At 37.6% G+C, this 24,997-nt stretch overlaps 1 protein-coding gene and 1 non-coding gene across 6 annotated transcripts in view; both read right to left on the reverse strand.

Annotated features, from left to right (window-relative positions):
- FCHSD2 (FCH and double SH3 domains 2) overlaps positions 1-24,997 on the reverse strand; it is a 338,349-nt gene that overhangs the window by 58,679 nt on the left and 254,673 nt on the right. For 4 of the 5 annotated variants that reach the window (XM_077866897.1, XM_077866896.1, XM_077866899.1 and 1 more), the window contains 2 exons: positions 12,560-12,655; positions 11,225-11,296 (listed from right to left, as the gene is read on the reverse strand). In XM_077866897.1, the coding sequence (XP_077723023.1) occupies positions 11,225-11,296; positions 12,560-12,655 (168 nt within the window). The remainder of the gene's footprint in view (positions 1-11,224; positions 11,297-12,559; positions 12,656-24,997) is intronic. The other variant, XM_077866900.1, reaches the window with a different exon arrangement.
- On the reverse strand, positions 7,493-7,598 carry LOC144295611 (U6 spliceosomal RNA). Its single transcript, XR_013362695.1, has one exon. It is a non-coding gene; the product is annotated as a U6 spliceosomal RNA (small nuclear RNA).

A 24,997-nucleotide genomic window follows, 5' to 3' on the forward strand; every position in this document is an offset into this window, starting at 1 on the left:
ATGGAATTTTAAAAAACAATCAATGGATAGAAATGAAAAGAACAAAACAATATAGAAATAGCAACACAACCTCTCTGTCCCCAAAGACACTGGGTTTAATTTAGTTTAGGTCCATTACCAATTAACCCAAATCCCTCAAACTAGTTTTTGCCCTTCCTCTGGACTTTAATGTCGTATGAAAGAGAGGGGTGCTATATCAGTAAGGGTTTCATCTAGTCCAAAATACTATTATGTTTCACAAAGACCAAACTGCAAAATCTAAATTAACGATAGTAATAGTCCCTACTGTATAAAGTATTATGAAAAGTGCTTCATATAACTTTTATTACAACCTTACAAGATGAGTCATACATCCATCTTATAGAAAAGGAAACTGAAGCTCAGAGAGGTTACATAAAATTTCTAGTGTCTACCAGCTATTAAATCTTCAACTTTGATTATACAAGTCTGATTCTAGAATCAGAGCTCTTAACCACTAAACTATTTTAATTTTCTCTAAACTCTTAAGAATCCATGAAAATGAAGAAACCCATGAATAATTGGGAAAGCAAACAATTTCTTAACTATGAATTATCCCAAGAAGATTTTATTTTTTTTTTCCAAGAAGATTTTAATACAAAAAAGAAGCAAAATTTTACAGTGGAAATATTTTAGAAAACTGACTTTTGCAAGGCGACATAGCTCAAATTGGGGGAGTAAGTAGAATTTGACTAGCTGGATTAAAAAGTATTTCTGTTGAGGGGATTATAGGCAACTTTCAAAAACTTTTACTCTATGCAGACATTTCAGCTAAAGCTAGACTGTACAATGATAAATGTATTGAAATAGAGCAAAACATTTTTTTAATCTAACCAACTTCACAATTACATTTTATTATTCTGATTCATTCTTTGGGGTATTAAGAATCTGGGAACCATCTTTATTATTACATTTTACTTTGTAAAAGGATCTAGGCATTTGAATTTTAATTCATTCTCAGAAGTCAGGATTAAAAACGTTAAACCCTGGATGCAGATTACAAATGCAATCTACATTAGCCAGAGAAATCTAATGTATAAATGGAATGCCAGAAATATGTATTCTGAGGAGCCCAGGCATAGGTTTTTAAGTCAGACAGACTTAGTTTTAATCCTATGTTCTTTATTAGCTTTATATGATCTTGGGCATGTTATTAATCGAAGTCTTAGTTACATCTGAAAACTAGTGAAAATGCCTATCTCATAGGGGGTTATTAAAATAAAATGTGCTCATATAATAAGCATTCTTTTATAAACCTTATCCTATATAATTAAGTATCCAGTAACTGGTAATTGCTAATGCTAAACAGTTGAAAATTACTTGAAACAAAATCTTGTTATTAGTAAAAAATTCCAAATAATTCCTAGGGTCTTGCTAGCCCAAAGAATGAATCAGAAACAAGATTGAAGATATGCTAAAAGATCAAGGCAGATCTCAAACAGAATGCACTTATAGGGAATAGAATAGATGAGAAAGGAGACAATTGATGGAGAAATTTGATTTTTATCACTGAGCAACATTTTAGTAATAGGTAAATGGGTTTAAATGTGTATCAGGCTGCAGAGAGGCCACAGCCCTACTTGCCCACACATAATCTCTTTTTATTAAGTATTTCCTTGCTTAAGAGCTGGGCAAGGAAAGATAGGGCTTTTTTTCCTTTGTCTTTGGGGTTTTACTATTTTTCAGACAGGAGTGTCCAATGATCAGGACGGACAACAAATGCCACTGATTGGGAGATACGATTTTGTGATTCAAATTTAAGTTAATTTTTTTTCATGAATCCTAAATTCCTCAAGCCACGGAAAGGCATGTGGAAGCTACCTATAACTCAGGTCTAGACAAATGAGAATTTCATACAAGGCAAACACAGCCCAGATGTTAAAACAATATACAGAAAAATGTTCTAATGCTGCCTCTACCATCCAATATTGATATAAACAGAATCTAGTGTAGATCAGATGGTGATGTTAGCAGTAGTTGATTCTACCAAAGGAACTGCTAGTGACTGCTTCTTTTTTAAAATGTTAGCTAATTTAATCTTTAGTTCACTCTTTAAACATTTTTCCTTTACCTCTTAAAAATGTATTTGGAAAAAAATGTATTTGGAACATAAAAAGAATAATTACATATTTAAGCTATTAAGCACAAAAATTTAAAGCACACTGTTATCTGCCTGAAGCAGAATATGAGAATTTTTAAATTACATATCAAAAAGCACTGTGGCCTAACTCTGAAAAAGTTCTTATTGTATTTCTTTTTAAGAGACATACATAATAACATCGCAATTTTCAGAGTAATAGTCACAAAAATAATTCAAATAAATTACAAACTGAAGAGAAATGCTATAAAAGAACTTTTCTATCAACTTTTTTTTTTTTTTTTAAGATTTTACTTATTTATTCATGAGAGACACACAGAAAGTCAGAGACCTAGGCAGAGGGAGAAGAAGCAGGCTCGATGCATGGAGCCTGATGGAATCGCCAGGATCCTGCCCTGAGCCAAAGGCAGATGCTCAACCGCTGAGCTACCTAGGTGTCCCCTTCCTATCAAATTTTCTTATTTATTTATTTATTTATTTATTTATTTATTTATTTATTTATTTATTTATATTTATTTATTATTTTATTTATTTATTCATGAGAGACACACAGAGAGGGAGAGGCAGAGACACAGGCAGAGAGAGAAGCAGGCTCCATGCAGGGAGCCTGATGTGGGACTCGATCTTGGGTCTCCAGGATCACACCCTGGGCTGAAGGCGGTGCTAAACCGCTGAGCCACCCGGGCTGTTCTCCTATCAACTTTTAAGTATAGGATAGGTAGTTTCTAATTTATTTGTCAGCTTGGGTATTCGATAAGTTAGGTCAACTAAATGTGATTCTTGAGATCTTTGGAAACATCTGATTTTAGAAATCATACAAGTTTTAGTAAAAAAACATTACAGAAGCAGATGGGTCTTTTCCTGGAAAATAATGTAAATCTAAACACAAACCTATGCTGTTCCCTCTGGGTAAAACAACTTCCTTATTGTTTTTTTTTTTTTTTTATTGTTCTTCAAATCTCAGTTCAAGCACTATGTGAAATCTTCCCTGATTTCGCAGACAGACTCAGGGGGCTTCTTCATTGACATATTTACATTGTATTAATTTATTCATTTGTTAGACATTTACTGAGCGACTACTTAGAGGCTAATATTGCATTATACTGTGACTGCTGGCATGGTTCCTGTTTATCTTTAGGCAATTTGAGGATGTGAACCCTCAATAAAGTTTGGTCAAGTAAAACCTAATACCCTCATTCTAAAGTGAGGAGTAGGCCACCAGATTATTGTAATGGCGCTTGCAGAGGTGACCAGAAATAAATATACTGCATTAGAATGTATTAGAATTAGTTTCTAACTGATAAAGGAAAGATTATTTTTGTAGGGAAGAACAGAGTGAACAGAGGAGAAAGAGAATTAATTTATTGTGTCATGCATTTTAATACAGGTTCTTGAAGTGGACTTTAGGGTTGAGATCCCTCTCCTACTTCTACAATAAAAGGTTTCCTTTTTCTTGCTTAAATACCCCCACAAAACCCATTCAAAATGGATGTCTGAGGAAGGACTTTTTTAAAAAATCTCTAAATTAAGGGATTTTTATAATTTTATGAAATTTATTCTTTCCTTAAAAAGTAGTCACTGAAATCTGAAGTATGTTTATTCTTTAAATGTCATTCTGGCTAACATACTTCACCTACTTCATATCCTCTAGGCCTCAGCTTCTTCACGTGAAAACTAGGACATTTGAAGATGAGATGAAATATGATTCTTACTACTGCTGCAATTAATTTTAAGATAACAGACTGACTCATGCCTTATCTATAAGCAACAGGAACACTGTGTTTCTCTGGATAAGAGATCCAGAAACTGGGATGCCTGGGTGGCTCAGTGGTTGAGCATCTGCCTTTGGCTCAGGGCGTGATCCTAGAGTCCCAGGATCAAGTCCCACATCGATTTTCCTGCATGGAGCCTACTTCTCCCTCTGCCTATGTCTCTGCCTCTCTCTCTCTGTGTCTCTCATGAATAAATAAATAAAATCCAAAAAAACAAAAGGGCAGCCTGGGTGGCCCAGTGGTTTAGCGTGGGCTTCAGCCCAGGGCATGATCCTGGAGACCCAGGATCAAGTCTCACGTCAGGCTACCTGCATGGAGTCTGCTTCTCCCTCTGTCTGTGTCTCTGTCTCTCTGTGTGTATCTCTCATGAATAAATAAATAAAATCTTAACCCCCCCCCCCAAAAAAAAAGAGATCCAGAATTTATGCTTTTCTACTGCTACTGCTCTGAGCTCCAATTTTTTCTTAGCATCATCTGAAATTCTACCCTAACCCAAGAGTAGAAGAGCCTCTATAAAAATAAAATAAATTCTTAAAACATAATTTTAATATGCTTGGAATTTTAAATTCATGACAGAAGACAATTCTAGGAAGTGCTGATAAAAACTACTTGATGGAAAAAAAAAAACTACTTGATGGGTAAAGTAGGGTAGATGGGTGTCAAATTTCTGAGATGGTGAGGGACTGTAGATGTTGCAAATGTTAGATATCCTTGACATAATGAGAAAAAAATGTTTAAATTCAAGTCTGTAGAAATCCATTTACATAAAGTTGTATATCCACATTGACATAAATATGTTCCTGCAGAGAGAGGTTTGGGAGGCTATTGATCAAAATATTATCAGTGATTACCTTTGTGTGTGTGAGTGCAGGTTTCTTTTTTTAAAGATTTATTTACTTATTTTAGAGACAGTGTGCATTGTGCATGCACATATGAGGGGAAGAGGGAGAGAATCTTCAAGTAGACTTCTGGCTGAATGCAGAGTCCAACACTGCTGGAACCCATGACCCATAAGATCATGATTTGAGCTGAAGCCAAGAATCTTAACTGACTGAGCTACCCAAGTACCCCTCAGTAGTTACATCTGAACAGTGATAGTTAAGGTGAAAACTTTCTACTTTATGCTTTTTTATAATTAGAAAACTATAGGGCAGCCCCGGTGGCGCAGCGGTTTAGCACAGCCTGCAGCCCAGGGTGTGATACTGGAGACCTTGGATCGAGTCCCATGTCGGGCTTCCTGCATGGGGCCTGCTTCTCCCTCTGCCTGTGTCTCTGTCTCTCTCTCTCTCTGAATGAATAAATAAAGAAATCTTAAAAAAAAAAAAAAAAAAAAAGAAAAAAAAGAAAGAAAACTATAGAACTACGTTAATTTTTTTTAAAGGGTACCATTTGGGATCCCTGGGTGGCGAAGCGGTTTGGCACCTGCCTTTGGCCCAGGGCGCGATCCTGGAGACCTGGGATCGAATCCCACGTCAGGTTCCCGGTGCATGGAGCCTGCTTCTCCCTCTGCCTATGTCTCTGCCCCTCTCTCTCTCTCTGTGTGACTATCATAAATAAATTAATTAATTAAAAAAAAGGGTACCATTTGTTGCATATTTCAGCTCTGTACTAACTGCTTTACATACGTTATTTAGTTCTCAAAATAATTCTAATAGAGATTCTCAATTTATAGGTATAGATTTCTAGACAGAAAGGATGTATGTATTTCCTAAAGCCAGTAAGTGGTGAATTTAGAGCTTGCATTGAGGTGTCTTTGACTTTAGATTCCTTGCTATCTTATGACCATACTATCTCATTAATTGTTCTATTTAGTTAATGCTAATATTGATAAAATTGATATAGGCAGTAATACTGAAAAAGACATTTTAAAATATAAATTTCCTTTGAATGAAACTTTGGCTAGGCATTTACTTAGAGGTAAGACATCTTTTGATTTTATTTTGTTTGTATTTATTTATTTATTTAAAGAGAATGTATGCTTTTTTTTTTTAAGATTTTATTTATTTATTCATGAGGGCCACACACACACACACACAGAGAGAGAGAGAGAGAGAGAATGGAGCAGAGACACAGGTAGAGGGAGAAGCAGGCTCCATGCAGGGAGCCCGACATGGGACTCGATCCCTGGTCTCTAGGATCAAGCCCTGGGCTGAAGGCGGAGGTAAATCGCTGAGCCACCCGGGCTGCCCCATTTTGTTTTTATTTTTATTTTTTATTTTTTAAGATTTATTTATTTACTTATTTATGATAGACATAGAGAAAGAGAGAGAGAGAGGCAGAGGCACAGGAGGAAGGAGAAGCAGGCTCCATGCCGGGAGCCCGACGTGGGACTCGATCCCGGGACTCCAGGTTCACGTCCTGGGCCAAAGGTAGGCGCTAAACCGCTGAGCCACACAGGGATCCCCTCATTTTGTTTTTAAAAAACAAAAGCCAAACTGTTTCATATGAGTTTAAGAAGGCCGTCAGAGCCCAGCAATGTTAAATTTTTAAAGTTCTCATTTTTTTACAGAATATATTTAAATATTAAATAGTCTTTTCAAACATAAGGTTACTAAATAACTTTAAAGAACTACACTACAGAAATTAATATTCCACTATTCTTGATATACTAGTCTTTAAGTCATCTTAACTATTTTATCCTTAGTTATCCTCTCAAGATATGATTTCAGTTCACTTTAAGATTAACATAAGGCCCCCCCCTCAAAAAAAAAGATTAACACAAGGGCATAGAAGGTTCAGACAGGTATTTGAGCATGCCCAGAATGGCAAAGTGAGTAGAGATAGAAAAGTTGATTTCACACAAGAAACACTGTCATTATTTTTAAAGTCTGTTAACAAAATATAACCACTTGAAAGAGAGAAAAAGAGATGGTCATATATTATGCATGAAAACAGCAGAATACTAGCATTTCAACCCAATTTCAAAAAAAGATAATATTAGGGTTGTCAAGTAAATGCCATATGCCAGGAACAATCTAGTTATTAACCCTCATTCAAGGGATTTGTACTACTTGTATTTTTCAGTTTATTGGTATATATTTATTGTGTTAAATATTTAATCTATTTTTATGAAACTTAATATACTGTTAACTATTTCAAGAAAGCTAATTTTTACTTATTATGAAAAAGGCCTCTTCAAGTAAAAAGCATCTGAATTTTTGTAGGTTATTAATTCCTAGTACTCATATTTATACTGGTTCACGATCCTATAATTTTGAAATTCATTGGCATTTTAGGGAAGTTTAGAGCCACAGCTCATTTGTGGCAAAATCTGACTTGAACCAAAGAGAGGCTATTTATAATTTTTATTTATTTCACTTAGTGTGACTATTCAAACCTTTTACTACAAAAATACTATGCTTGATCATGGGATCCTTTCCCATATCTGCTTAAGGTGTTATACAATATATGGTATATGGATCACCCTTCTAAAATCTGAAAAATTTTGACATTTTATTTTTAAGTAATCTCTACAACCAACGTGGGGCTCAAATGCACAACCTCAAGACCCAAAGTCCCATGCTCTATTGGTTGAGCCAGCCATGTGCCCCTAAAAATCCATGATATCTACGTTATCTTACTTATTTTAAAAATTTTATTTTTAAAAAATATGGAATACTTCACAAATCTGCATGATATCCTTACGCAGGGGCCATACTAAACTTCTCTTACTCTCCCAAGTTTAGTATATGTGCTGCTGAAATGAGCACTGAAAAAATTCTAATTTTTGAAACACATCTGACCCAAAGGTTTTTGATATGAGATTGTGGACCTCTAAGTCACATATTTTAAATATCTCACACAACTTGGAATGGAGTGAAGCAATTCTCTTTATTAATCATAACTTATTCTGACTATTCTTGGATAGTAGTACTTTTGGTTAGAAGAGATATAAGAACTCATAATTGGGTTGAGTGTGCATAGTCTCTCAGGGAAGCAAAATGGAGATATTAGAATACCAAAGGTAAATCTAAGAGAAAAACATGCCCTTCAGTAATGCCATGAAAACAAAACAAAAACATCACCAACAACCCTTGTGTCTTGACACTCTTTAGACATATCTAGAGGCATGACTGGCCATGACTGGTTGGAATAGCCACATGATAAATATACTTTTATTTTGGTAGCTCTCAGAGACTCTGCTTTAAGAGCTATAATCAGGGGCAGCCCAGGTGGCTCAGTGGTTTAGCACCGCCTTCAGCCCAGGGCCTGATCCTGGAGTCCCAGGATTGAGTCCCACACCGGGCTCCCTGCATGGAGCCTGCTTCTCCCTCTGCCTGTGTCTCTGCCTCTCTCTCTCTCTTTCTGTCTCTCTTTCTCTCTCTCTGTGTCTCTCATGAATAAATAAATAAAAACTTAAAAAGAAAAAGAGCTATAATCACAGGCTAGATAAAAAAGTGAACTTCCAGGCTCTTTTGTGTCAGTATATTACCAAGGCATCAATGGAAAGATCTGGATACCTGTAGGTAGTTAGAGAAGGCACTAAATCCAGAAAAGCACAAAGACTCATTATACAGATGGTAGATTTTCTAAAAAAAAAACCAAATAAGTCCTTTCTGAAAGACTGAAAAACTTAGGACAATGCCCTCTGAACACTTGACAGCCAGTACTGCTGTTTCTGGAGAGCAACACTCATATTTATAATCAGAGCCTTTAATTTTTGGATACTGTGGTCAGTATATGTGTAGGAGGATGCGACCTATTTACTCACAAGAGAATTTTCCACAAATTCTCTATCACACAGCATATGCCAATGCTATATACAATATAAGATTTCCATCAGGGAACCCTGGGTGGCTTAGCAGTTTAGTGCCGCCTTCAGCCCAGGGCCTGATCCTGGAGACCTGGGATCATGTCCCATGTCTGGCTCCCTGCATGGAGCCTGCTTCTACCTCTGCCTGTGTCTCGATAAAGCTACTCACTATACAATGATAATTTTCAAGTAATTTCCCTGTATTTATACTGATTCCATGTAGTCACTTATAGACAAGGATAATTTTGGGTAAATAACTTTTTTCTCAGTTTTACTGAGAAATAATTGACATATATTATTATAAAAGTTTAAGGTGTACATTATGTTAGTTTGATTTACATATATTGTACATATTTTTAACAGATGTATAAAATGATCCAATTAAGTGAAAATTTAATGTGCAAAAGTTCCAAATTACAGCAAGTGTCCACTTAATATAGCTTTTAATCTTTACATGGAAGAATTACATACCACAACTAGTGGCTAAAATAATGGAAAAAGATCATATATCAGACATTTGTCAGCTATTTTTTAAAAGATTTATGAGAAAGAGAGAGAGAAAGCGAGCACGAGTGGGGGCAGTAGAGGAGAGGGAGAAGCAACCTACCTGCTGAGCATGGAGCCCAATTCTGGGCGATCCCAGGACCCTGAGATCATGATGTGAGCCAGGCAGACACTTAACCAACTGAGCCACCCAGGCACCCCTGTCAGCTAGTTTTTATATCTGCGATACTGTGATAAAAATGTCAGCTAATGATATCTGTGAAGATCTTATTATTTGCAGTTCAGGAAAAGTAAAGAGGAAAGGGTCTTCTCATCCCTACCAGAAAATTTGGGGAAAAAGTTTCCTTCAGTTTTTCCTGTCTTAATATATGGATGTGTGTGTTTCCCATATTATTCCCCATCCCAGGTTGAAATAGGATGGGAGGTCCTTTTCATAGGACCTGAAGGAAATGTCCTTAAGGGTACACATCACTAGTTTTGGTAATGGAAGGGACAAACACTGAGATGTATGCAAGGCAGAGGTGCTGAGGAAGAAAAGTATAAGAGGGATAAGAAGGGACACTGTTAGTATTGGCTGCTGTTTATTCTACACAGATTGCCTTTTAGGCTTATAAACTGCTAAGAAAGAGGTTGATGAGATCTATATTATGCAATAAAAAAGGAGAGCAGAAGTTTCAAGGGAGTTTGATATTTTGCTATTTCTAAAACAATTAGGGGCAAAAGCTAAAAAAATGAAATATGCTTGTCTTATGGAAAGACAGGGGAAAAAAGATAGTCAACATTTACTCTATATCTACTATGTGCCAGGTATTGAATCAAATGCTTAAGTATCTCATTTAATTTTCAAACCGATTAAGGTTTTCAACATTTATATATGAGAAAGCTGAATCAGTGAGGTTAAATATATATATAAATATATAAATAAAATAAACACAGCTAGCAAATGGCACAGCCAGGATTTGCTCCAGAGCTCATGATTTCTCATTATATGACACCTGTATGAGTTTCTAACACAAGCATGACCCACCTGATAGCTGAATGACTCTCCAAAATTGAGATCCTAATATATGTACTTGTCAATTTTCCTAATCAAACATCCACTTTTTGGGGGGGAGTAAGGGAAATTTTAGGGCACATCTCATCCTTTAGAATAATCTTACATTAAAACTTTCATTTTAGCAAAGAAAGGTGAACATTACTCTTTCTAGGAAGGATTCCTAACTTTCTAGTATCATCTGAAAAATAGTAATTGAGGATATAAAGTAAGGACAACCATAGAAATCAACAGCTCTATACGGAAGTAAAGACAAGGAAATCTTTCAGGGTTAACCATGAGACAACAACTAACTTCCATCAGACAAAACTTGCAACTGATCATTGTCATTTGTAATGATCTTATGGTAAACACTAAGATTCTCAATCTAATTCTATGGCTATGGGACACCCTAGGTGGCTCAGTGGTTGAGCATCCGCCTTTGGCTCAGGGCGTGATCCCTGGTCCGGGGATTGTGTCCCACACTGGGCTCCCTGTGAGGAGCCTGCTTCTTCCTCTATGTCTCTGCCTCTATGTGTCTCTCACGAATAAATAAATAAAACCTTTTTAAAAAAATAATTCTATGGCTGTAAAAAATAGAAATAATTGTGTCTTTATAAAACCATTTTGGCAGTTTCTTTCGGTATATCATCCTAAGGCATGAGTCCAAATAATTATATATTAAAATAAAATGACAAGAAATTTTGATCCATCTGCAAGTAAAGATAAGCCAAAAAACCAAAAAGGGTACAATCACTTCAAGCCTTGTAATATTGTTACTGAATGTTTTCATTTGGACATCTCTGACTTTTGCAGGAAAAATAAAAAAGTATCAATCTTTTCACTAGAAGTAGGAAAGGAAATCCTTGATTTATATGAGAAAATGGAAAGCCCCAGTTTAAGCATCCAGTGGCTCCTTACACACACACACACACACACACACACACACACACACACTTTTAATCTCAATACCAGGTCCCACCCTTCATTAACATGCAAACCCACACATCCCATCTCCCCCACCCTTGACCCATACGCCCATATACCTCAGCTATGGTCATTCTCAGAGCACTGACAGGGGAGAGCTCAATATCCACCAGTTGGGCAGCTTTTAAACTCTGCCCAGTAAAGATTGCACAAGGACAGAAAATAGCATAGTTAGAATTTTAAGGCAAACAGGGACACACAGCTAAGAAACAGTGTCTAGAAACAAAGGAGGATTTAGGATTGTAGTTGGGCCTTAGACAAGTGAGATGAGAGTTTATCTACTCTTAGAATTCTGATTTTTCTGAGGAAAATGGGGAGAGATAAAATAATTTCGAATTAGTCACAATTTTAAATCAAGCTTAGCAAACCTGTCGGTATTCTGTATATTCTAATACCCTGCTTCATTCTTCTCCAATAAAGAAGTCAAATTATATAGGACAACATTGCTGAGTCATTAAGCAAAAGCAGACTGATTTTTAAAAAACAGCATTAATATAAAGGGCAAGGGTTATAATCTAGAGGTAAATGCTGATTTCCTACATAGCCACAAACAGGGCTCCTTAAAATGCAAGAAAAGTAATGAAGATATCTCCAGCAAAGGTTTCTACTAAACTGATACCATGAAACTCTGATTTCATAAATTACCCTGGTTCTGATTCTAGGTTTACCAAAAGACCTTATGAATATAATTTGACTTCTCTCTTTGGCTTGCCTATATTGAAAGAATGTGTTAGATATGCCAACATGTGCTTTCTCAACTTGAAGAAGTTGATTATCCTTTATTTAATGTATCAAATTAGCATACTGGTTCTATCTTCTTTAATTCAAATAGTGGCAAACAGTTTTCATAAACTCAAGGATAAAATACATGATTAATGTCTGTTTTTTAAAAATTGCCAATTTGGCATTTATATTAATGTTCTGACATTCTAAAATATCTGAAAGGAATTATAAAGGGCCTGTAATTTTTTATAAAGCCAACCAAAATACGTGCAGGCACATATTCACTGTTGTTTATTGATTCTATTCCGGTTAAAATTTAACCACTGGTTTCTTTGGAAGTGTGTACATGTGAAGAATTTCATGGATAGAAAGTATAATTCATATTTGGATTGAAAAAAATTTTTATTGAGTATTTCTTCTTCCTTCTGTTCATTTTGCAGGTTTTTAGTTACATGTCTTACAACTTAACCTCATTTAAGTTGCTAACACAAAGATACTGGGTTTTAGTAGCATTTTGGAAAGGAGAAATGTCCGTTTCTCTGTATACTCACAGTTTTGTTACAAAATTAAGGAGACACACTCAGTTTTTTCTGTCTAGTCCAAGGACAATAGTTATTTGAGCACAAACATAGCTTAAAAACAAATGGAATGAAAATCTGGAATTCCCTTACAGTATCACTGTCACAGGGCTGGAACTGGAAGGGCTGGGGTTTGTGAAATACAGCATTCTCTTGTAAAAACAGCTGAAGATTATAGTCCCGTACCACCTAAAGAGAAAATAAAGTATCTTTAAGACTTTAATAAGGTTATGATGTCCAGTAACCATGTTTTACAGTTTAATATTTATTCTTCTGCTTTCCAAAAATGAGAAATTATCCAACACTATATGATCAAAAGAAAATGGTAAGTACGCATTTTTTTTTCATTTTAGATAACAGTTGTTACTTATGTGTCCTATTTTCTCAATAGTCTAAATATGGAAAGTACTAGTTTAGAAACTAGCCCAGATTTTGGGACTAGATAATATGTAATATTTTAAGATAGCAAAAAAAAAAAAAAAAAAAAAAAGATAGCAATTACACAAAATGTTGCTCTTTTTAATGGGGGCAGTGGGATGAAAACAGGGAAGCACAGTAGTCTCTTAGGTCTCTCCCAGCAACAAAGTTTTGTAGACTTCTTAAAGTCTGCTATATTGAGATCGTCATCCACTAGGAAACTGCCAGAAGACCTCACCCATAGCACAAAATAGTATTAAATTTTTTGTAAAGTAAGCTTGAAGCCTAAAGTGGGGCTTGAATTCATGACCTCAAGATTAAGAGTTGCATGCTCTACCTGAACCTGCTAGACACCCTACAAAATAGTATTTTTATAGTACTTCTTGACACCTTTTCTAGGAGGTTACAGTCTTTTGTGATTTTTTTTTTTTCATTTTAAGTAATCTCTACTTCATTTTAAGTAAATCTCTCTTCCTGCCAATGTGGGGCTGGAACAAACAACCCCAAGATCAAGTAGTTACATGCTTCTAGGACTAAGTCAGTCAGGTGCTCTTAGGAGGTTACATTCTAATTAGAAGATAAATTAAAAGGAATTCATATAGAAAGGGAACTCTGATACTCGGAATGTAGCAAAACAAACAGTACAGATAGACAGCCAACTGAAAAGACTTCACTGCACTATATACCCTGGGAAAGAGTGGGAATCAGCAACATTTGGTTTTGCAGAAACCCATTTTCCATTTTGTTACAGTGTTTACCCTTCATTTATGTTTCATTAGCACCTCTGCCAGAGAATGGGCGGAAGAAGAAAAAAAGTTTAAAGAAGCTCTGTAGGAATACCTTAGTAGTCTGGGGAAAATGGCTTACCAAAGAGACATAGAGAGTAGGGGTTATATTTCACATTTTATTTACCAGCACAAACCCAATTCCCTATTGCTCATTCAACAACCATTTATTGAGAGAGCTTACCAAGACCAATGTTAAATGTAGAGGTGAGGGCAACATATAGATGAACAAAGATGAATAAACAAGGCTAGCATCTTCAAGGAATTTATAATCTAGAAAGTGGGAGAACGAGACAGTACACAATTAAATACACTGTGGATGTATGTAGAAGGTACTAGGAGAACATAAAAGAGGGTGATATTTAATCCAGACTGATGGGGTGAAATGGGGTGAGGAGAACTTAGGAGAATTTTGTCAGGCAAGGCTGGCTGAATAAACATACTCTCAAAGGGAAATGTGTTTTTTTCTTTTCCTGGATTCCAGTTTTAAGCTGTGAAAGCTCTTGACACAGCCCTGAGAGCCTCACTAATCACCATGAAGAAAAAGCTAAGAGGATTACTCTTCTAGTTACAACCTTTTTAGATTTCAACTTTATTAAAACATATATAAGAATAGAGACAACAGTATAACATATCCCGATATACTCATTACTCAACTTCCAAAAATGTCCCCTTGTGTCCAGTCTCGTTTCATCAATAAACCAATCTACCTCTTCCACCCTCAACTATACTGAAGCAAGTCCCGGACATATCAATTCATCCATAAATACTTCAGTTTTATACCTAAAAGTCAAGGGCTCTTTTAAAAAAAAACCTGTCCATGTTAAAATTTACAATACATGCTTATAAAACAATAAGAGATCAAATTTCCCTGACTATTCCATATATTTAAGCTTTTCAACTCAGGAACAAGATAAGGCCTCCATAGTGCACGGGGATGATGTTGCTTAGGTTTCTTTTCGTTCATAGGTTCCTTCTTCCAACACTTTTTTTCTCTCTTGAAGTTTATTTGCTGAAGAAACTGTGTTTTTGTCCTGTGGTGTTTCCTACAGCCTGAATTTTGTTGACTGCATCCTTGCTGTGTTCTGTTCCCTGTATGTCCTATAAATTGAAGCTTGATTGCATTCTGGGTTTTGTTTTGTTTTTATTTCTTGCAAGGTGATATTTACTTCATGGGAAGGCTTGCCTCTGATTTACCTATTTTTATGATATTAACAGCTTTAGTAGGCTGAAGGGTAGCCCCTAAAAAGGTGTATCCATGTCCTAAACCCTGGAACCTGTGAATGTTACCTCATTTGGAAAAGGACCTTTGCAGGTTAAAGATTTTGAGATAATTCCAGATTCCCTCAATGGGCCCTAAATCCAATGATAAGTATCTGTATAAAAGACACAGAAAAAATACAGAGGGAGAGCCAGCGTGACCATGGAAGCAGAGATTAGAGTGATACGGCCATAAGCCAAAGAATGCCTGTAGCCACCAGAAGCTGGGAGAGGCAAGGACTGATTCTCCCGAAAACTGTTTGAAGGAATGCAGCTATGATGATCCTTTGATTTTGGACTTTTGGGCTCCAGAACTCAGAGGGAATAAGTTTCTGGTTTTTTTTTTTTTTTTATGTTTACTTATTATAAAGGCTGACTTTGAATTTTATTTTTTTAATTTATTTTTTATTGGTGTTCAATTTACTAACATACAGAATAACCCCCAGTGCCCGTCACCCATTCACTCCCACCCCCCGCCCTCCTCCCCTTCTACCACTCCTAGTTCGTTTCCCAGAGTTAGCAGTCTTTACATTCTGTCTCCCTTTCTGATATTTCCCACACATTTCTTCTCCCTTCCCTTATATTCCCTTTCACTATTATTTATATTCCCCAAATGAATGAGAACATATAATGTTTGTCCTTCTCTGACTGACTTACTTCACTCAGCATAATACCCTCCAGTTCCATCCACGTTGAAGCAAATGGTGGGTATTTGTCATTTCTAATGGCTGAGTAATATTCCATTGCATACATAAACTACATCTTCTTTATCCATTCATCTTTCGTTGGACACCGAGGCTCCTTCCACAGTTTGGCTATTGTGGACATTGCTGCTAGAAACATCGGGGTGCAGGTGTCCCGGCGTTTCATTGCATTTGTATCTTTGGGGTAAATCCCCAACAGTGCAATTGCTGGGTCGTAGGGCAGGTATATTTTTAACTGTTTGAGGAACCTCCACACAGTTTTCCACAGTGGCTGCACCAGTTCACATTCCCACCAACAGTGTAAGAGGGTTCCCTTTTCTCCACATCCTCTCCAACATTTGTGGTTTCCTGCCTTGTTAATTTGCCCCATTCTCACTGGTGTGAGGTGGTATCTCATTGTGGTTTTGATTTGTATTTCCCTGATGGCAAGTGATGCAGAGCATTTTCTCATATGTATGTTGGCCATGTCTATGTCTTCCTCTGTGAGATTTCTGTTCATGTCTTTTGCCCATTTCATGATTGGATTGTTTGTTTCTTTGCTGTTGAGTTTAATAAGTTCTTTATAGATCTTGGAAACTAGCCCTTTATCTGATATGTCATTTGCAAATATCTTCTCCCATTCTGTAGGTTGTCTTTGAGTTTTGTTGACTGTATCCTTTGCTGTGCAAAAGCTTCTTATCTTGATGAAGTCCCAATAGTTCATTTTTGCTTTTGTTTCTTTTGCCTTCGTGGATGTATCTTGCAAGAAGTTACTGTGGCCGAGTTCAAAAAGGGTGTTGCCTGTGTTCTTCTCTAGGATTTTGATGGAATCTTGTCTCACATTTAGATCTTTCATCCATTTTGAGTTTATCTTTGTGTATGGTGAAAGAGAGTGGTCTAGTTTCATTCTTCTGCATGTGGATGTCCAATTTTCCCAGCACCATTTATTGAAGAGACTGTCTTTCTTCCAATGGATAGTCTTTCCTCCTTTATCGAATATTAGTTGACCATAAAGTTCAGGGTCCACTTCTGGGTTCTCTATTCTGTTCCACTGATCTATGTGTCTGTTTTTGTGCCAGTACCACACTGTCTTGATGACCACAGCTTTGTAGTACAACCTGAAATCTGGCATTGTGATGCCCCCAGATATGGTTTTCTTTTTTAAAATTCCCCTGGCTATTCGGGGTCTTTTCTGATTCCACACAAATCTTAAAATAATTTGTTCTAACTCTCTGAAGAAAGTCCATGGTATTTTGATAGGGATTGCATTAAACGTGTAAATTGCCCTGGGTAACATTGACATTATCACAATATTAATTCTGCCAATCCATGAGCATGGAATATTTTTCCATCTCTTTGTGTCTTCCTCAGTTTCTTTCAGAAGTGTTCTATAGTTTTGAGGGTATAGATCCTTTACATCTTTGGTTAGGTTTATTCCTAGGTATCTTCTGCTTTTGGGTGCAAATGTAAATGGAATTGACTCCTTAATTTCTCTTTTTCAGTCTCATTGTTAGTGTATAGAAATGCCACTGACTTCTGGGCATTGATTTTGCATCCTGCCACGCTACCGAATTGCTGTATGAGTTCTAGCAATCTTGGGGTGGAGACTTTTGGGTTTTCTATGTAGAGTATCATGTCATCGGCGAAGAGGGAGAGTTTGACTTCTTCTTTGCCAATTTGAATGCCTTTAATGTCTTTTTGTTGTCTGATTGCTGAGGCTAGGACTTCCAGTACTATGTTGAACAGCAGTGGTGAGAGTGGACATCCCCGTCTGGTTCCTGATCTTAGGGGAAAGGCTCCCAGTGCTTCCCCATTGAGAATGATATTTGCTGTGGGCTTTTCATAGATGGCTTTTAAGATGTTGAGGAATGTTCCCTCTATCCCTACACTCTGAAGAGTTTTGATCAGGAATGGATGCTGTATTTTGTCAAATGTTTTCTCTGCATTTAATGAGAGGATCATATGGTTCTTGGTTTTTCTCTTGCTGATATGATGAATCACATTGATAGTTTTACGGGTGTTGAACCAGCCTTGTGTCCCGGGGATAAATCCTACTTGGTCATGGTGAATAATTTTCTTAATGTACTGTTGGATCCTATTGGCCAGTATCTTGTTGAGAATTTTTGCATCCATGTTCATCAGGGATATTGGTCTGTAATTCTCCTTTTTGGTGGGGTCTTTGTCTGGTTTTGGAATTAAGGTGATGCTGGCCTCATAGAACGAGTTTGGAAGTACTCCATCTCTTTCTATCTTTCCAAACAGCTTTAGGAGAATAGGTATAGTTTCTTCTTTAAACGTTTGATAAAATTCCCCTGGGAAGCCATCTGGCCCTGGACTTTTGTGTCTTGGGAGGTTTTTGATGACTGCTTCAATTTCCTCCCTGGTTATTGGCCTGTTAAGGTTTTCTATTTCTTCCTGTTCCAGTTTTGGTAGTTTGTGGCTTTCCAGGAATGCGTCCATTTCTTCTAGATTGCCTAATTTATTGGCGTATAGCTGTTCATAATATGTTTTTAAAATCGTTTGTATTTCCTTGGTGTTGGTAGTGATCTCTCCTTTCTCATTCATGATTTTATTAATTTGAGTCTTCTCTCTTTTCTTTTTAATAAGGCTGGCTAATGGTTTATCTATCTTATTAATTCTTTCAAAGAACCAACTCCTGGTTCTGTTGATCTGTTCCACAGTTCTTCTGGTCTCGATTTCGTTGAGTTCTGCTCAAATCTTTATTAACTCCCTTCTTCTCCTGGGTGTAGGATCTATTTGCTGTTTTTTCTCTAGCTCCTTTATGTGTAAGGTTATCTTTTGTATTTGAGTTCTTTCCAGTTTTTGAATGGATGCTTGTATTGCGATGTATTTCCCCCTTAGGACTGCTTTTGCTGGATCCCAAAGATTTTGAACGGTTGTATCTTCATTCTCATTAGTTTCCATGAATCTTTTTAATTCTTCCTTAATTTCCTGGTTGACCCTTTCATCTTTTAGCAGGATGGTCCTTAACCTCCACGTGTTTGAGGTCCTTCCAAACTTCTTGTTGTGATTTAGTTCTAATTTCAAGGCATTATGGTCTGAGAATATGCAGGGGACGATCCCAATCTTTTGGTATCGGTTCAGACCCGATTTGTGACCCAATATGTGGTCTATTCTGGAGAAAGTTCCATGTGCGCTTGAGAAGAATGTGTATTCAGTTGAGTTTGGATGTAAAGTTCTGTAGATATCTGTGAAATCCATCTGGTCCAGTGTATCATTTAAAGTTCTCGTTTCTTTGGAGATGTTGTGCTTAGAAGACCTATCGAGTATAGAAAGAGCTAGATTGAAGTCACCAAGTATAAGTGTATTATTATCTAAGTATTTCTTCACTTTGGTTAATAATTGATTTATATATTTGGCAGCTCCCACATTCGGGGCCTATATATTGAGGATTGTTAAGTCCTCTTGTTGAATAGATCCTTTAAGTATGATATAGTGTCCCTCTTCATCTCTCACTACAGTCTTCGGGGTAAATTTTAGTTTATCTGATATAAGGATGGCTACCCCTGCTTTCTTTTGAGGACCATTCGAATGGTAAATGGTTCTCCAACCTTTTATTTTCAGGCTGTAGGTGTCCTTCTGTCTAAAATGAGTCTCTTGTAGACAGCAAATAGATGGGTCCTGCTTTTTTGTCCAGTCTGAAACCCTGCGCCTTTTGATGGGGTCATTAAGCCCGTTCACGTTCAGAGTTACTATTGAGAGATATGAGTTTAGTGTCATCATGATACCTATTCAGTCCTTGTTTTTGTGGAATGTTCCACTGAACTTCTTCTTAAAGGGGAATTTTAAGAGTCCCCCTTAAAATTTCTTGCAGAGCTGGTTTGGAGGTCACATATTCTTTTAGTTGCTGCCTGTCTTGGAAGCTCTTTATCTCTCCTTCCATTTTGAATGAGAGCCTTGCTGGATAAAGTATTCTTGGTTGCATGTTCTTCTCATTTAGGACCCTGAATATATCCTGCCAGCCCTTTCTGGCCTGCCAGGTCTCTGTGGAGAGGTCTGCTGTTACCCTAATACTCCTCCCCATAAAAGTCAGGGATTTCTTGTCTCTTGCTGCTTTAAGGATCTTCTCTTCATCTTTGGAATTTGCAAGCTTCACTATTAAATGTCGAGGTGTTGAACGGTTTTTATTGATTTTAGGGGGGGATCTCTCTATTTCCTGGATCTGAATGCCTGTTTCCCTTCCCAGATTAGGAAAGTTTTCAGCTAGAATTTGTTCAAATACATATTCTGGCCCTCTGTCCCTTTCGGCGCCCTCGGGAACACCAATTAAACGTAAGTTTTTCTTCCTCAGGCTGTCGTTTATTTCCTTTAATCTATCTTCATGGTCTTTTAACTGTTTGTCTCTTTTTTCCTCAGTTTCCCTCTTTGCCATCAACTTGTCTTCTATGTCACTCACTCGTTCTTCCACCTCGTTAACCCTCGTCGTTAGGACTTCTAGTTTGGATTGCATCTCATTCAATTGATTTTTAATTTCTGCCTGATTAGCTCTAAATTCTGCAGTCATGAAGTCTCTTGAGTCCTTTATGCTTTTTTCTAGAGCCACCAGTAGCTGTATAATAGTGCTTCTGAATTGGCTTTCTGACACTGAATTGTAATCCAGATTTTGTAACTCTGTGGGAGAGAGGACTGTTTCTGATTCTTTCTTTTGAGGTGAGGTTTTCCTTCTAGTCATTTTGCTCAGTGCAGAGTGGCCAAAAGCAAGTTGTACTGGGAAAAGGAGAAAAAGAGAGGAGAGAAAGAAGGAAAGAAAAGAGAAAGAGAAAAAAAAAGGAAGAAAAAAACGAAAAAAAAGAAAAAGAGAAAGAAAAAGAAAGAAAGGAGAAAAAAGGGGGGTGGGGGAAGGAAACAAATCAAAAAGCAAAACAAAACAAAACAAAACAAAAACAAACAAACAAAAAAGAACCACGGGGGAGTATCTTCTGATTCTGTGTACTTTAAGTCCCTTGGCTTCCCCTGGAAGTTGTCCGTCTAGCTGGTCTTCTGGGGGAGGGGCCTGTTTGCTGATTTTCAGGTGTTAGCAGTGGGGGGAGCTGCTGTGCCCCTGCCTGGTGCAGGGCTCAGTGGGGGTTGTTTACCCCGTGAGGCCCCAGGAGGAACAACCCCAGTGGTTGCTGCAGCTCTGGAGCCCTGGATTCAGCCCCCACAGGAACTACTCCGTCTGCCGGGCCTGGAGGCTCTGGGGCGGGGCCGCTGATTTGCTCAGCTCGTGGCAGGAGCTTCCTTGCTGTCCTGGGCCCTCCCGGCCTCTGCCTGTCCCGGGGGAGGCCGGATCCTGGGCTGTGTCCCGGCGCCCTGTGCTCCGGAGCCTGCGCTGTTGGATTCGCGCCCCCGGGCCGCGCAGCCCCCTCCGCGGAGCCGCCGCACGAGCCCCCCCCCCCCCCCCCCCCCCCCCCCCCCCCCCCCCGCCCAACGAGCTGCTCTGGGTCCCGCCGGGTCCCGCCGTGCGCGCTGCAGCCCTTAGGGAGCTCGGCGCACTCTCCTGGGCGCGCAGTTGCTCTGTTACTGTCCTAGGGAACCCGAGGGCATCCTCGCCGTCCTGGGGTCCTGCTCCAACTCCCTGCGAGCCCCTTTCCACCGGGAAGGTTGGTGCAGCTCCTGCGTCTCCGGGACGGGGCTCTCCTGTCCCGGGGACACTCGCCCCGGCCTCAGCCCGGCTCCTCGCGGGGCCCCTCCCCCTTGGATGCCTTTTGTTTCTTTATTTCTTTTTTCCCCGTCTTCCTACCTTGATAGAAGCGCAAACTGTTCTCACTGTAGCATTCCAGGTGTTCTCTCTTTAATTCTCAGGCCGAATTCATAGATTTTCAGGATAATTTGAAGGTTTTCTAGGTAATTTGGTGGAGACAGGTGATTTGGAGACCCTACTCTTCCGCCATCTTGCCCCTCCTCCTCAGTTTCTGTTGTTTTATGCTACCTAGTTTAAGGTAATTTGTATAGTAGCCATAGGAAACTAATGTAACAGGCCTATGATAATAAATCTATTGGAGGATGCAAAAACTAGAGATTTTTCTATTTGTTTTCCTATTAATCTAACAAGGAATTCTATCATTCCTTTGTCATTTATTAGTTGGAATAAGTCTATAAAAGAAACTTTGCAAGTCGACTATTTAATTACCTTGAGGTATAGTTTGTATAAGGAAGGCAAGATAAATGGTTCTTTCTCTTTATTATCTAGTTGTCCAATTAAGTTGTTTCCCTAGAAACCTCCAAAGAATGCCTAATTGTAACTTTAATAAATTATTATTATGAAAACATGGCTTTAAAAATATTCAATGTGCTTTAGTTCACTGCAATTATCATTAGTGATGCTATAATCATCCCATCTTTGGCCAGTAAGATCACATTCTAAATCCTTTTGATATGACCTAGTAGTTTTTGAAAGTTTTGCTAGTTTCTTTGGTTTCTACTATGACAAACCATTTAAGGTTTATCTCATATATTTCATGCCCCAGACCTGGAGAATCACACTTATCTTTCTGAAAAGCCCTGTCTCCTTCCCCTCACTCCTAAATGAGAGAGAAAGTATTCAGAAAATAAAATCTGGACACTAGAGGTACTAGGTTAGTCACTGGTCTTTTTCTCAAACATTTTATTTTGAAAGGAAGTCACAAAGAGACCCTATATACCTCCCAATGTTGCCACCTTGCATAACTACAGTAAATATCAAAAATCAGGAAATCAACACTGGTACAAAGCACAGAGCTTATTTAGATTTCACCACTTATGCATGAACTGATTTGGGTATGTGTGTGTGTAGAAGTCTATGCAATTTTATCATGTGTGTAGCTTCATGTAACCAGCACCAAAATCAGAGGCTTAACTGAACCATCTGCAAGATTCCCTTGTGCTACTCTATAATAGCTATATTCACTCCCCTCATTCCTGATTTTTGGCAACCACTAACCTATTCTCTATCTCTATAACATGTTATTTCATAAATATTGTATGATGGACTCATGCACCACATTTTTTTTTTAAGATTCATTTGAGAGAAAGTGAAAGGGGGGGAGAGAGAGAGCATGAACAGGGGGATGGGGAGAGGCAGAGGGAGAGAGAATATCAAGTGGACTCCCTGGCTGAGCACAGAGTTCAATGCAGGGTTCAGTCTCATGACCCATGAGATAATGACCTAAGCCAAAATCACAACTCAGAGGTTTAACCAACTGAGCAACCGAGGTGCTCTAGCACCTGTCTTTTTAAGATAGCCTTTTTAAACTCAGCATAATTTCCTTGCCCCTTCTTAGTGCTGAGTAGTATCCCATTGAATAGACACATCAAATTTGTTTGATCCTTCACTGATTGAAGGTCATTTAAACAATTTCCAGTTTAAATGACCAGAATAAAACTACTATGAACATTTGTCTGCAAGTTTCTGCGTGAAATAAATTTTTATTTTCTCTGGGATATATGCCCAATCTCACTCTCTCTTTAAAAGTGTTAGAGAGGTATATCTGATATGCTATAAACTATATAAAGTATAGTTTGGTAAGTTTTAACATAGCTGTACACCTGTAAAAACATCATCACAACCAAAATAGTGAATATATTCCTTACTATCAAAGGTTTCCTCATTCCCCTTGTAATCCATCCTTCCGTTCCTTTTCTGCTCCCCTCTGTCCTTTTTTGTGATAACTGAGATGAAGCTTTAAACCTTGTTACAGATGTATCCTTCAGCACCTAGCACAGTGACTTTGCCTAAAGTAGCATTCAAATGAACAGATATTTAAGAACACCTATCTATCCACTGCTGAGATTAAGTAAAAGAATACCCATATTGCCAATGCCCTCCTTATCACATACCTCTTCAGACATTTTTCCTAGTTATCCTTTGATTAATTTTAATACCACAAATATACTATATATGTTACTGTGGCCCACTATAATATTTAACCCTTCCCTAACTATCTGGAAGCAATTTTTACTCCCCTTTGGGGGGATTATCACCTTCTCTGAGAGTGCATACTCTAGAGGTAACCATCCTACTGAATTTTACCCTTCTCTCTCTTTTTCCATTTATTTTTTAAATTTTTTCTCTTTTTTTCCATTTAAATATTATTACTACATATATCTCAAAATGATATTATTTTCTTGGGTATTTTTGAACTCTTAAATGGCATCTTAGTGTTTGTATTGTTTTATAACTTGCTTTTCAGTCAATATTGTATTTGTGAGTCTCATGCATATTAATACATGTGCCTATAGATCTTTCAATTTTATTGCTGGTATGGTAATCCATTATTCATCCTATTGTGGATGGCTGGGTTCTAGCTTTTTAATGTTATTATGTATATTTTTCCAAAAGTGTCCTGGTACACATGTGCAAAAATTTCTCCAGGATTATTTCTTAGGAGTGGAACTGCTGGGCCATAAGCTAAGTGCATCTTTAGATTGACTAGATAATGCCAAATGTTCACAAATTGGATATAGCACTCTGTACTCCCCTGGGCAGTCTATGACTTTCTGGTAATCCATATTCTCACCAATACTCATTCCTGTCTATCTATATTTTTGTCAATCTCATAGGTATAAAATAAGTATAAAATAGAATCTCATAGTGCTTTTAATTTCCATTTCTTTGATTAATAATGAGGATAAGTGGGGATCCCTGGGTGGCGCAGCGGTTTAGCGCCTGCCTTTGGCCCAGGGCGCGATCCTGGAGACCCGGGATCAAATCCCACATCGGGCTCTTGGTGCATGGAGCCTGCTTCTCCCTCTGCCTATGTCTCTGCCTCTCTCTCTCTCTCTCTGTGTGACTATCATAAATAAATAAAAATAAAAAAAAATAATGAGGATAAGTATCTATATTAGTTTCCTACGACAGCCAGAACAAAGGATCAGACTGGTTGGCTTAAATAACAAATTTATTTCCTCTTAGTTCTGGAGAACTAAGATCATTTTACCTTAATAACCTCTTTAAAGATCCTATCTCCAAATTAAGTAACAATCTGAGGTATTGGGGATCAGGACTTCAACATATGAATTTTAGGGGGATACAATTTAGCCCATAATAGCATCTTTTAAATGGCATAGCTATTAATATATTTTATTCTCTGGGATGTGTGTTGTATGATATATCAGCAGTTCACTCCTTTTTATAGACAACATTCCATTGCATGGATATAGCATATTTTATTTATCTAATCATCAGCTGACAGACATTTAGGTTCCCACTTATTGGCTATTATGAATAATGCTGCTTTGAACACCTGTATGTGACTTTTTTGTTTTAATACGTTTTCAATTCTCTTGAGTGAAAGTGCTGAGTCATACAGCAACTCGATGTTCCAATTTTTGAGAAATTATTTTCCATAGTGGCTGCACTATTTTACATTCCTAACAATGTTTGAGCATTCTAATTTCTCCACATC

The sequence above is a fragment of the Canis aureus genome, chromosome 23 (genome assembly GCF_053574225.1).
Source record: "Canis aureus isolate CA01 chromosome 23, VMU_Caureus_v.1.0, whole genome shotgun sequence".
NCBI lineage: Eukaryota > Metazoa > Chordata > Mammalia > Carnivora > Canidae > Canis > Canis aureus.